The 12,973-nt window shown below is 39.8% G+C and overlaps 1 protein-coding gene and 1 long non-coding RNA gene across 4 annotated transcripts in view; one reads left to right on the top strand and one right to left on the bottom strand.

Moving 5' to 3' along the window:
• prkcaa (protein kinase C, alpha, a) overlaps window positions 1-12,973 on the bottom strand; it is a 139,066-nt gene that overhangs the window by 15,601 nt on the left and 110,492 nt on the right. For all 3 annotated transcript variants that reach the window (XM_080302794.1, XM_026170434.2, XM_080302795.1), the window contains 2 exons: window positions 4,318-4,398; window positions 1,096-1,203 (listed from right to left, as the gene is read on the bottom strand). In XM_080302794.1, the coding sequence (XP_080158920.1) occupies window positions 1,096-1,203; window positions 4,318-4,398 (189 nt within the window). The remainder of the gene's footprint in view (window positions 1-1,095; window positions 1,204-4,317; window positions 4,399-12,973) is intronic.
• LOC145429401 (uncharacterized) lies at window positions 8,632-12,898 on the top strand. The gene is made up of 2 exons (XR_013909634.1): window positions 8,632-9,466; window positions 12,573-12,898. It is a non-coding gene; the product is annotated as an uncharacterized LOC145429401 (long non-coding RNA).

Genomic DNA, 12,973 nt, shown 5'->3' on the forward strand with positions numbered 1-12,973 from the left:
ACAGAATCCTCCCCACACACAAATATCATTCTAATATTAAAATGTGTCTGATGATCTGAAATATGTGAGCGTGACAAATATGCAAAAGTTAAGAAATCAGGGAGGGATTATTACATTTTCTTGGCACTGCACCCTTTAGTGTTAGTGTGTAAGCATGCTTCCTGATGCATGATAACCTTGGCTGTAAATTAGAAACATCCACTGTTTTTCAAAATTGATGAGACCAAAAGGACCCCTGAATAATTTACACCACAGACGAACCAGCTCAAGAGGGAATTCAGTCTGACAGTACACTTTTTCCATACAGTCATACCCAGTGGAACAAGTGCACATGAGCCTGGTGATACAGTCTGACTTGTGATGAGTATATTGAATGATCCACTAGAATTCCTCTTCAGTATTTTAATAATATATAGGCCATAGACGTGGGGACTGAGTGGGAAGAAGAAAGGGACTTTTAGATGAGTTCCCGGACAGTATTTAAAAGAGACCACGTTTCATTCTTCCTGCAAAATTAAGCTTTACTTCTCATGGTCAGTGACAAATAATACTCTTCAAAACCTGAAGTAGCAGTAAGAGCTTTTAGCCCTCTTCCAGGAGGTTCATTTATGTTAGCCTCAGTGAAGAGAGTGAAGGCTGCAGAGCTTCGTCAGGGAAAGTGTGAAAGCTTCTCAGAAGAAACAGTTCCAAACAGGAGAATAAACGTCTCTCACATTGAATGTTTAGTTGAATGAGTTTTTATGAATGTGTTTAAAAGCAAAAATTAAAAAACAACGACAGTTGTGGTTTTTTTCTTTAGTACCAAACGGACTCATATATCCTCAGCTGTCCTTTCCCTCTTACCCAAACTGGTCATTTTGTTCCTTTACAAGAGAGTTTTTTCCCCACTCTTAGCACGTGTTGTCGCCCAGGGGGTCATCCATATGCTGTGGGTTTCTTTCTACTATTGTAGGGTCTTTTCCTTGCAATATAAAGTGCCTTGTACATTGGCACTATATAAATAAAACTTAACTCAACTGACATATTTCTGACTTTCTGCTAAAACCACAAAAACTGATGAATGGCAAATCATGTTTCATTGTCAAGTTCACCCACCCCTTTGCAGATAGAGACAGCTTCTTTGGACATCGACTTGGGGTAGGACACATTGTGCTCCATAATGGACTGGAACAACTCATCCTCATCTTCACCATCAAATGGAGGCTGTGAGTCAAAAAAGACAACACTAAGTGTGTTAGGACACACAACATATATATAAATGGTTGCTGCTCTCTAAACATTTGCGGTTTGTACTTTCTTTTATAGACAAGTAAACTCAACAGTTTTCTCTTATGAATAAAAAGAGAGCAGAAAAAAACAGTTCAACTGAACAGAGCTACGTACAAATAAAGACAACAAGAACAATAAAGATATGAAAAAATATTATTAGTGGAGAATAAGTTTCATAGGAAGACCTTGCAGGGAAAAATGGAGTGGATGACCCAGCTCTCTTCCCCTGCTCACTGAGTTGTTATCATCAGTAACCATAATGTGGGTGTTTTGACAGTCCATAAAATGAATTATTCGTCATTTCCACTCCGCTGGCCTCTTCGACTAGAGGTAGCCTGTCTGCGTCATGCCCCCTTTACCCAATTTCACACAAGGCAGGGACAGAGGAAGGGAACGTCTGAATAAAGTCTTTGTTAATTGTTTAACAGCCACTTGCTCTCTGAGCTAATTAGATTAACGTAAACAATACAATTATGCTTTTGCATTTACTCTGGGCCTTTTTAAAGATGCTTCACTTTGACTCAATAATGTCTTAAAGTGATTTAAAGTCATTTTTGTACTGATTCGTTGATGACTATGACACTATGAATTGTTATATATATTAATAAACAGTGTATTAAGTTAAAACAATTTAACCAATGTGTGGACCATTATCATTTTCAGACTGATGCTATATTAGCATAACAGTAGATAATTAAGCTTCCCAAACACATCAGGGGTCAAAAAAGTTGGGTCAAGTTAGAATATTTTACTGGCCTAGCTTGCACACAAATTATAATTTGAAGGAAAGAGAGTCTTAACTAGTAACTCCAGATGCAGTACATGAAAACCTCCTCAGAAAGCTTCATGTCCACTTTCTCTTGACTTGCACTTATTCTAAAAGAAGCACTTCTGTACCAGCCAACATGTTATTGATGTGTTCACCTGAAGAATATTGACTCATGTCTCCTCGCAGCACACCATGCTGCATCCATAAATAAACAAGAACAGTAGTACTGTAAAACAAACAAGCTCACTATAAGAAGACTTGAACCAACCAGTGTTGTTTAAGAGTAGAATTGTGTCAAAATACTTTTTCACTCTAAAAATGTGATGTTTTATGTTATTAGGATTTGAGTTATTGTTCACAAAAGGACGGTAAGCCATAATATTGTGACTGCGTAAAGAGATTTATATACAGTGGGGCAAAAAAGTATTTAGTCAGCCACCGATTGTGCAAGTTCCCCCACTTAAAATGATGACAGAGGTCAGTAATTTGCACCAGAGGTACACTTCAACTGTGAGAGACAGAATGTGAAAAAAAAATCCATGAATTCACATGGTAGGATTTGTAAAGAATTTATTCGTAAATTAGGGTGGAAAATAAGTATTTGGTCACCTCAAACAAGGAAAATCTCTGGCTCTCACAGACCTGTAACGTCTTCTGTAAGAAGCTTTTCTGTCCCCCACTCGTTACCTGTATGAATGGCACCTGTTTGAACTCATCATCTGTATAAAAGACACCTGTCCACAGCCTCAAACAGTCAGACTCCAAACTCCGCCATGGCCAAGACCAAAGAGCTTTCGAAGGACACCAGGAAAAGTATTGTAGACCTGCACCAGACTGGGAAGAGTGAATCTACAATAGGCAAGCAGCTTGGTGTGAAAAAATCAACTGTGGGAGCAATCATCAGAAAATGGAAGACATACAAGACCACTGATAATCTCCCTCGATCTGGGGCTCCACGCAAGATCTCATCCCGTGGGGTCAAAATGATCATGAGAACGGTGAGCAAAGATCCCAGAACCACATGGGGGGACCTGGTGAATGACCTGCAGAGAGCTGGGACCAAAGTAACAAAGGTCACCATCAGTAACACACTACAACGGCAGGGAATCAAATCCCGCAGTGCCAGACGTGTTCCGCTGCTGAAGCCAGTGCATGTCCAGGCCCGTCTGAAGTTTGCCAGAGAGCACATGGATGATACAGCAGAGGATTGGGAGAATGTCATGTGGTCAGATGAAACCAAAGTAGAACTTTTTGGTATAAACTCAACTCGTCGTGTTTGGAGGAAGAAGAATACTGAGTTGCATCCCAAGAACACCATACCTACTGTGAAGCATGGGGGTGGAAACATCATGCTATGGGGCTGTTTTTCTGCCAAGGGGACAGGACGACTGATCCGTGTTAAGGACAGAATGAATGGGGCCATGTATCGTGAGATTTTGAGCCAAAACCTCCTTCCATCAGTGAGAACTTTGAAGATGAAACGAGGCTGGGTCTTCCAACATGACAATGATCCAAAACACACCGCCCGGGCAACAAAGGAGTGGCTCCATAAGAAGCATTTGAAAGTCCTGGAGTGGCCTAGCCAGTCTCCAGACCTCAACCCCATAGAAAATCTGTGGCGGGAGTTGAAAGTTCGTGTTGCTCGGCGACAGCCCCAAAACATCACTGCTCTCGAGAAGATCTGCATGGAGGAATGGGCCAAAATACCAGCTACTGTGTGTGCAAACCTGGTAAAGACCTATAGTAAATGTTTGACCTCTGTTATTGCCAACAAAGGTTATGTTACAAAGTATTGAGTTGTATTTTTGTTATTGACCAAATACTTATTTTCCACCCTGATTTACGAATAAATTCTTTACAAATCCTACCATGTGGATTCATGGATTTTTTTTTCACATTCCGTCTCTCACAGTTGAAGTGTACCTCTGGTGCAAATTACTGACCTCTGTCATCATTTTAGGTGGGGGAACTTGCACAATCGGTGGCTGACTAAATACTTTTTTGCCCCACTGTATGACTCTAAAACTAAACCTAATACATTAAAAGGTGTCTATATTAATATACCACGTGTTTATGATGATCTGGCGTTGAGATCTTTACTAAGCATCACCATCTGAATTCATTTAGGCACCAGCAGAGCCGTGCTGCTTCTAAGATATGTGGGAAAAATGTAGGTGTGAGCAATCTGTGAGAAACCTTGTTTCTGTGTGAAGGTCTTAGCATTTTCTGTAGACAGCAAAGTTCCATTGTGGAGGTGTATGTGGGTTTGTACAACTTACCTGTCCTGCAAGCATTTCATAGAGCAGAACTCCATATGCCCACCAGTCTACAGAGCGACCGTATGGCTGATATGCTATGATCTGTGGAGGAAAAACAATAGCAAAAAGTTTAGCTCAGTTTAATTTAAACAAGAAGTCTCTGTTTAAAAAAATAAAAAAAATAGACCAAAGACAAACACTGACCTGCTGTTTTTCAACTGCACAGATAAGATTTGTAACCCTGAAGTTTACTCTATACTAAACCTCAACCTTGTCACTCAGTCACAGTTTAAAATTTATCAGATAGAATTTCACATTTTTATAACATTTGATTCTTTCTGCTGGAAGAATTTTATAAATACTCTTAACTTTGAATCCACATTTTTGATCACAATCTGTAATAAAAGGCTCTACAGCCTAATATTTTCAGCTATACTTTAAGAAGATGAGGTATTTAAGTTCGTCCATCTTGGTAAAATATTTATTTTTGTAAAAAAAAAAATTAAGTTTGAGAGTAAGAAAAATATCATTAAGCATGATAACCTAGATCACAGCATTGCAGCAGCCTATTAAATATTCTCTAAATATATTTTATTGCTATACAAAACGACTCAAATTCTCATCTACATTTTTACATATTTTTCACAAAGGGCACTTTCAGAATATCCTTGATGAGATGCTGGGCAGTAAAGAAAAAGGACAAACTGAATTCCTGTTAAAATTCTACCTACATACATATAAAGTTTGACAGCAGCTTTTAAAATAATTACTAATAAATCAAAAGCTCAAAGACTGGATGTCTACTTGTTTTCCTCTTTGTACCATAATTAGACAGAGACAAGGTAAAGTTTAAAGCAAGAATATGATCACAGCCATAAAAGCTGCATGAACCCTGAGTCGCCTACATTTTAAATCACCTGCAACAATCAAATTATTTTTTGCTACGGCTGAACAAAGACGATAGGAAGCTCATATCTTGTGACAAGAAGGGAGTACAGGGCGCGTGGGACAGAAGCTGATAACGAATTACACAGCAGTATTCGTACGCCAATTTATAAGACACGCTCAGAGCTACAAGAGCAGTTTTAATACAACGATGTAGCAGCGCATGAAGCTGAAAACGGTTTTATACTTTTCCAAACACTTTTGCATATTAAAAACACTCAACATTTATATTTTACTTAAATATTTGTTTTGTGAAGATAGACTACAGCTCAGGCTGTGGCATAAAACACTAAGAGTGTATACGTCTCCAAGGGGAGCTCTTAGGAGGCTTCTTTTGACTGTGACATTTCCTTGAATGACAGAGAGATCCTCTGGGTTACACTGTCATGGTTAAAGGTTAATGCTTTCGCCTGTTCTGGCCACAGTAACGCCACCCAGAAGACACACACACTGTAGTTAAGCTTTACACTCAGTGACACATCAAATCGTTGCAATGGTTTGATGAAACATTAACACGCAGGCATATTGAGATTACACATTCATGTACCGGTACATACAGATAAACGAGAAACATGAAAAACAGGACGATTTGGTGATCTTTGTAAATAAATAAGCTTCGGTGTGCAACATGAGTGCTGGCGTACTGCTTTGCGTGCTTTCCTGAATAACTTCTGACCTCTGCTTCACACATGCCGCCCTGGGACACTCCTCCAGCTTAATGCCACAACACATAAAAAAAGACTGGACACCATATTGTACCTGAGAAAAGGAAAACTAACACAAAAAATAGAGAATGTATGTACTGTATGTACAGCAACACACAAATATAGTGGACGCATTTTGTCTAGGTGGGTGGAGGCAGATCAACCTTGCATCGCAACCTTAACTGCATCACTTTAATGACCCTTGCCTTTCCCACAGGAGTCCACATACCTACACAAGCACACGCAGGTGGACAAACACCCCTCCAGCTCTGAACTGCAATGGGATTTTGCTGTCCTGAGGGTTGAATACAATCAACTGGACAAATAGTGTTTCCACATGTTTCCCCTCACACAAAAGTCAAGCATGTGTATAGACTTGCATGCATATGAATGAATGTGAATGTTGCTACAGCTCTGGATTTTATAAAAAGGAAAAACCCCATTAATACAGCACAAAGATAATATCGTGAGCTGTGCTGTCACATTCAGTTTTTCGAGTATTTCCAGTGTTTGTTAAAAGATAAAGTACTGTGTTTACAAAGCAGCCATGTCATTATTTTTTCATAGTCCTTACACATGAACACCTCTTATATTAGTACGTCAATACTTGACTCTGGATATATCCAAAATGGATCTTGAGCGTAGCGCAAACAACATGGAAACCTTGCAAAAGCTTTCACACGGTTGTGTAATTCTATAAACACGTTTTGCAAATCCCCCAGTTTTCACAACTCTGCAGACCGTGAAGATGAGGGTTATTTTACTCATGTTGTGTAGCTGCTGCTGTCTGAAGCTAACATCCTGGGACAGAGGTTGACTGCTATCACATATACTCAAGATAAGCTGCCAGCTGAAGCAAATAGCTTTACTCAGCTCAGGGAGATGATTGCTGTTTTGAATAAACAGATATGAGCTGCACACCTATGAGTAACTAGAGGAACTTCAAGACGTACTGCGTATGTGGAGCAGATGATTGAGGTGTCAGTAGTAAATAAAGTGCCTTTAATTACACTTAATTCTGTCTTTTGTCTTTTGTTTTCTGCTGGCAGGAAAGCCTTTTTTCCCAACAACGATGTTTGGATTGACACCTGGAATGACAGGCGAGTTCAGGTATCTAACTTTTTTTTTTATCACAAACTGCTTAATTTTGATTAGGCACCAAAACTATTTGATTAGAAGAAGATGAATATGGGTAAAAATACACACTTAACAACATATGATTAAGGAGAAAATGGAGCTCACCTACTGGGGTACTGTGTGGTACTGTAGTAACTCTTAATCAGTGGGCTGGACAACGTGCAAATAAGGTCCTTTCCTATTATTTCCAGGAGCTGTATGGAGTCACTTGTCCTTTCTTGTGTCCAAAGTGTGAAGCAGATTAAATGAACTGTCATTGATCGAGTAAGTGAATATGTGGGATTCGCAATTATGTATCCTTTCATTTTTTAAATCTATCCATAACTTATTTGATTAAAATTCTCTCAGGAACACTTTAGTGAACATAGGATTTTTATGCAGTAATGTATATTTAATGGCATTGCAGTGTTCTGGAAAGTCAGCAGGACTCCCTCACAGCATACATCAGAGATCAATGCCATTGATTAGGTCAGAAATAACATGAAATGATGGACCAGTGGTGAATATGGGTTGAGAAACAACTCTATCCAGACTGAAGTACAACACGGTCAGCGGTGCTGTCCTGACTCAGTTTCTACAAAAGGTGAGAGGAGGAGAGACAACGACTTAAGGTAGCCAGGAAGGATGAAGTTTATGTTGTTATATATTTACTGTTGCAGCTCTACTTTCTTTACTTTCATTAACATCTTGTTTTTCTTTTGTCAACGTTGCACTTTCAGCTGTTTAACAGATTCTCGCTATACCTAAGAAGGTCATCACCAACCATGGTGATAGTTATGACTAGCTAATGTAACACAGTTGTTTTTATATAAGGGCTCAATGCCGCCTACATACTACTTGGCCTCTTGTTTTCTCTCCTCTTCCATTTCAAGTGTTCGATGAATCTGAGAAAATATGCATACTGTTGACCTTTCTGAGCCATTTCTCACTCTTTCTTTGTCACTGCTAAGGTGCTAATTCCCAAAGTAGGTGGGTTGACTAATTTCACCATATTACCATTTCACCATCTTGTTCTATGTCGTCTACACTTGCTGATAACCACTCAAATATGGCAAAAAAACAAAAATACTGCACTGTGTTTTTAAATGAACGGATGCCTCCAATCAAATAGTTTCGAAATGTTTGCTCGCTCCCAAAAATCAATGTCAAACTGAATAATGTTTAAATGATGAATATGTGCATGTTTAAGGAGGCATGAAGCACGGTGCTATGAGAAGGTGAAAAGTGATAAGCTTTAATCCTTGGCTTTCTTTTGTGCTATGGTGAGAGGGCTGGAAGGTGCAGTAGGGAAAAGACCATTTCCCTGATCATGCTTCAGTGTTTTAATGAGCTCAAGGGTCAAAGACTCCACAGTAAGAGGAAACCTCTTGGTAAAATCCCTGAGCCTGTCTGTTCAAATCCTTCTCCCTGCAGGAAACATCCCGACCTTCGTTCTAACCCAACAACTGCCAACAAATTCACTCTGTTTCATTTAAGGTTTGCACTTCCACTGCTGAAGTCATTCAATATGCATGAAAAAGGAATCATTCCTTATCCTTGTAAACAGAAGCTCTGTGAACATTTACCAAAAAAAACCCCAAAACTCATTTTTGTTTTCTCATCAAATCTTAATTATAAAATTCTACCCATTTACTAAAAGGGAGCAGTTTTAGCTAAAATAGTAAATTAGGTTAATGCCAGCCAACAAATCACCGAAGGACCTATTGTGACGAGGCACATTTGTTCCACTGTGTCACTGAGATTTGACCTCCCAGACTCCCTTGTTGTGTGCAATAAGCGGTTTAAGCGTGGAAAGAATGAAGACACATCAGGTCAATGTAGCAAGGAGATCTGCAGCCTCATGTCGGCTTGTATCATTGGAATGAAAACAGAGAGGAAGAGAGACAGAAAGAGGGAGCGAGAAAAAGGGGAGGGATCGATTAAAAAAAGAGCTCCAGATGGCATACGTACAATTAGATACAGGATGTTTTGTGCTCATTAGTTATGAAATCAAATATGTAGATACCCATAGTCTAAAAAGGGGAAAATTGTTGCTGTGTCTCATGTGATTAAAATACTATAAAACATGATTTATTTTATTAGCAATCATTACGATGTTGAAGTTGGAGAAAGAGATGGTAAAAGGCGCAAGATGGCAGAGGAGTCAGGGAGAAAGTTGAGATTCGGCGAGATTAAGACAAGCAGAAAGAGAAAACAAGGAAAATAAAAAATCAGTAACAGACTGTACAGATCAGTTTCAGGCCATCTGCAGAGAGCTGCACTAATGTGGTGCTGCTGTGACTTTCTGCCCTTGCCACCCATCGCCCGTCTGCAACAACACCGGCGGACAAACACAGTTTCAGGCACCGCGACCTTGGTAACCACCGTGACTCCAAACCACCGCGGTAAGTTTAGATCTTCAGATTTCCACCAAATCTGTATGCTCGTCTACCTTAGTGTTTGGAAAAAAAACCCTGATACCTGCATTAAGTTTTCACTCATTCTGCCAGGCAGCCAGTGATGGAGAGTCTGTGCTCTCTTCCTGCTTTATATTTTGCTTGTTGTACCAAGCCCTGCAGCTGGGAGAGCTGATTCACTGATCATGAGTGAAAGAGGGCAGGAGAAAAAATATTTTGTTCTTTCTTTTAGATGCTTAAACACGTTAAGTGTTTAGATTTTATAATTTGTCAGCATGTGTGTATTCATTTATGCACCTCTGCTCGTGACCTGAAGAGCCTGTGTTTCTGAGTATATTTTGCATGTGTATGTGCGCTTGTGCACGGGCATTGCTGCAGACATCGCTCTCCCATTAGTCCTAATGCTACATGACAGTTCTGGATCAGACTGCTAGCTATTCAAGGCTACTCTGCTCACCACAGACACACAAGTTTGCACACAAGTTGGTACTTGTGTGCAAATGCACACAAGTACCAACCTATGCCCCTATAACCCTTGCTCTTCATGCACAGACGTGCAGTACAATGCACAGTACCACCCTCACGACCAACACTCTTACAGCGTGCTACATGAATATTTGCTGTGCTGCTGCTGCTGTATCCCTCTGAGGGATGTGTGTGCTGTGGAGCAGATCAGCGCACATCAGACCTTGCTTTAGTGGTCTGTTTTTGAAAGCATTTCTTGGTACTGTATGTGCCTGTGCTGTGGATGGTTTCATTCACTGAGGATATTAATGAGCAGCCTTGGGGTTTACATGAGCATCCTACGGTGCAATATAAACAGCACCTTTCACGTGATCACAATGAATTGTGAGCTAAATTCAGTATTGAAATGCTCTATGACTGTAGAGGCATGTGAGAAAATGCAGTTATATGAAAACCTTGAATATGTGAATTCTTTGGTATCCCTATAACAAATCCTGATCCCGATAATTTAGCATTGTTTCAACGCCACAGCCTACCTGAGTATCGTTGTTGACCATGTCCATCTCTTTAAGACCACAGTGTAATCATTTTCTGATGGCTGCTTACAGCAGAGTGATGCACAATGTCACAAAGTTCAAATCATCTCAAACTGGTTTGACACTGTACAGTCACCAACCCTCATTCCAACAGAGCACCTCTGAGATGTGGTGATATGAGAAATTCACATCATGGATGTGCAGCCAATAAGCAACTGTGTGATGCTGTCACGTCTCCATGAACCAAAATGTCAGAGTAATGTCTCACAAAGGCGTTTCTGAAGGAAAAAAGGAGTCAAAACAGCAAAAACAACGTATACCTAATAAAGTGTCTGGCTTCTTTCACCTGCTTTAACTCTGTTGCCAGGAGGATATGAATAAATTGTGAGATTATGATGTAATTAAGAGCAACCCTATTGAAAAATTGCAATGTAATGTAGTGTATATGGAGCATAATGTAGAAAACAGCTGCACGAGAAACTGTTTTACTCCTAATGCTAAACCTAAAAGATAATATAGAATTCTTATAACATTTTTATTGCAGTTAAATAAATAAATCGACAGACCTAAACTGCTGTCTGGACGTTTTCAGGCTGCCACCTTGTCTGCAGCATCCTCACATATTCATGCTCGCTGCGTTTGTCTCATCTGCTGCATCTTTCTCGGTTTCTCTTTTTCACCTTCTTCTTCCCCCCCTGACTTTTTTCTCACGTCTCACTCACTTTTCCAACCATGGATGAAATGATTGTGTGAAACTACTAATAGCTCTTTTTCTGAAAAACACTAGTTTGGGGTGTTCGGTAATTGGCCGAGGGTTTAAATTGGAATTAGAGATGCCAAAGCATGTGGCCGGATGACACCTCTATCATGAGTCAGGGTTGCTATTTCAATCCTCCAACTTTTTGAAGAACAGCCACAAAAATATCTAAACAACAAACTTTTAAATCAAACAAGTTGTAAGTGATGTGCAGTTTTTCCAACTTTGATTCAAGGGGTTTAACAAAGAACTGCATTAACTGAATTACAGCTATTTTTATACACAGAACTTAACTATATGCGCCTGTTACGATCTGACAAAGATTTTTTTTGTAAATAAATGTATTTACCTCATGAAAATATGGAAAATCTAAGTGTTGTTCATATGTATGGTTTATAGTAAATGAATAATGTATCTTACATTAAATTCTCCCTGCCTTTGTTGAAATGTCACATACTGACACATTACAACAGAATATCACCTCAGAGACTGAAAACTGGGTCTTCTTTAATGATTCAATGTATAATAAAACATTCTGACACCAACTGCTTTGCACTCCAGAGACGCGTCAGCAGAAAAGTAGACACCCTTTTCCTCCTGATGCCACACCGCACTGGGAGACGACTACAGCACACAGGAAAACAGCCTGTGTCAGGCAACTCCGTAGCCTCAAATACTCTCCTGAAATGGACCCATTGTGAAGTCAATGTTTTTTTGATTCTTTCCTTTTATGTCAAGTTACAGTTTGTTTTGTCTGTCTGATCCTTCGCCTCTCTTCCTTGCTATCTCTTCTTCTCCGTGTCAAAGTCACTGAGGTGTAAAGTCACATCAGTGTGAGCATTCCTGCCAGACGGGAGCGACCGATGACTGCCTATATAGGTCAGAGTAAACAGAGCCAGCAATAAATGTGTTCCTGAACATATGAGCGTGTGTGTGTGTGTGTGTGTCTGGGCAAGCTGCAGGATAGCAGTAAAAGTAAGGCATCCTGTCACCTGTGTACTGTTAACCAGGGACCCACTTCCACAAAGAAATAAACTTCCAGACTGGTGGGTTGTATTTGAGCTCCTGTGTGTGAGAAAGTGTGAAAACACTTCTCATCTCACAGTTGTCTCAAGCATATACAAAACTGCACTAACACAGCAACAAAGTTATACAATCACAATATGTAATGCTGTATGGATAGCTGACATAACCACTATGAGGGACTCCCCTTTGGGAATCCTCTGTCAAGAATTTAAAATGTGTCACACAAGAGAGGCTTCCATATCATTAATAAACATATAATGAACTTTATAAATCCCATATTATGCTTTTTCTGTTTTTCCTTCCCCTTCAGCTATTTCTTTGTCAAGGCTGCACCAAAAGAAATTCTTCAGTCACATCCTCTCAGAAAACACTGACGCTGAAATGGAGCCCTGACTTTTTGTTCCATTACTCACCTACGTCACTATTTAACATATCGGTATAATGGCAACCAGTGGCCAAGCTGGGATAACATCGAATACAACAAGGAGTTTCCACACCTAAATCCAGATGCACCAGGCTGCATTGCAGTCCATTCCTTCTTCAGTTAGAGCTGCTTCCATTAATGCCATCCCTGTCAGCTCAATTATTTTCTGTAAAATGGTAATAAAATGTGATAAAACTTGATGAACGCTCTAATTGTCTCGGTGTCCTTCATCTGAAATGACCAACAGGTGTTTTCTCAACCAGTGTCATGTCCACATTTAACACCCT

The sequence above is a fragment of the Astatotilapia calliptera genome, chromosome 6, assembly GCF_964374335.1.
Source record: "Astatotilapia calliptera chromosome 6, fAstCal68.1, whole genome shotgun sequence".
NCBI lineage: Eukaryota > Metazoa > Chordata > Actinopteri > Cichliformes > Cichlidae > Astatotilapia > Astatotilapia calliptera.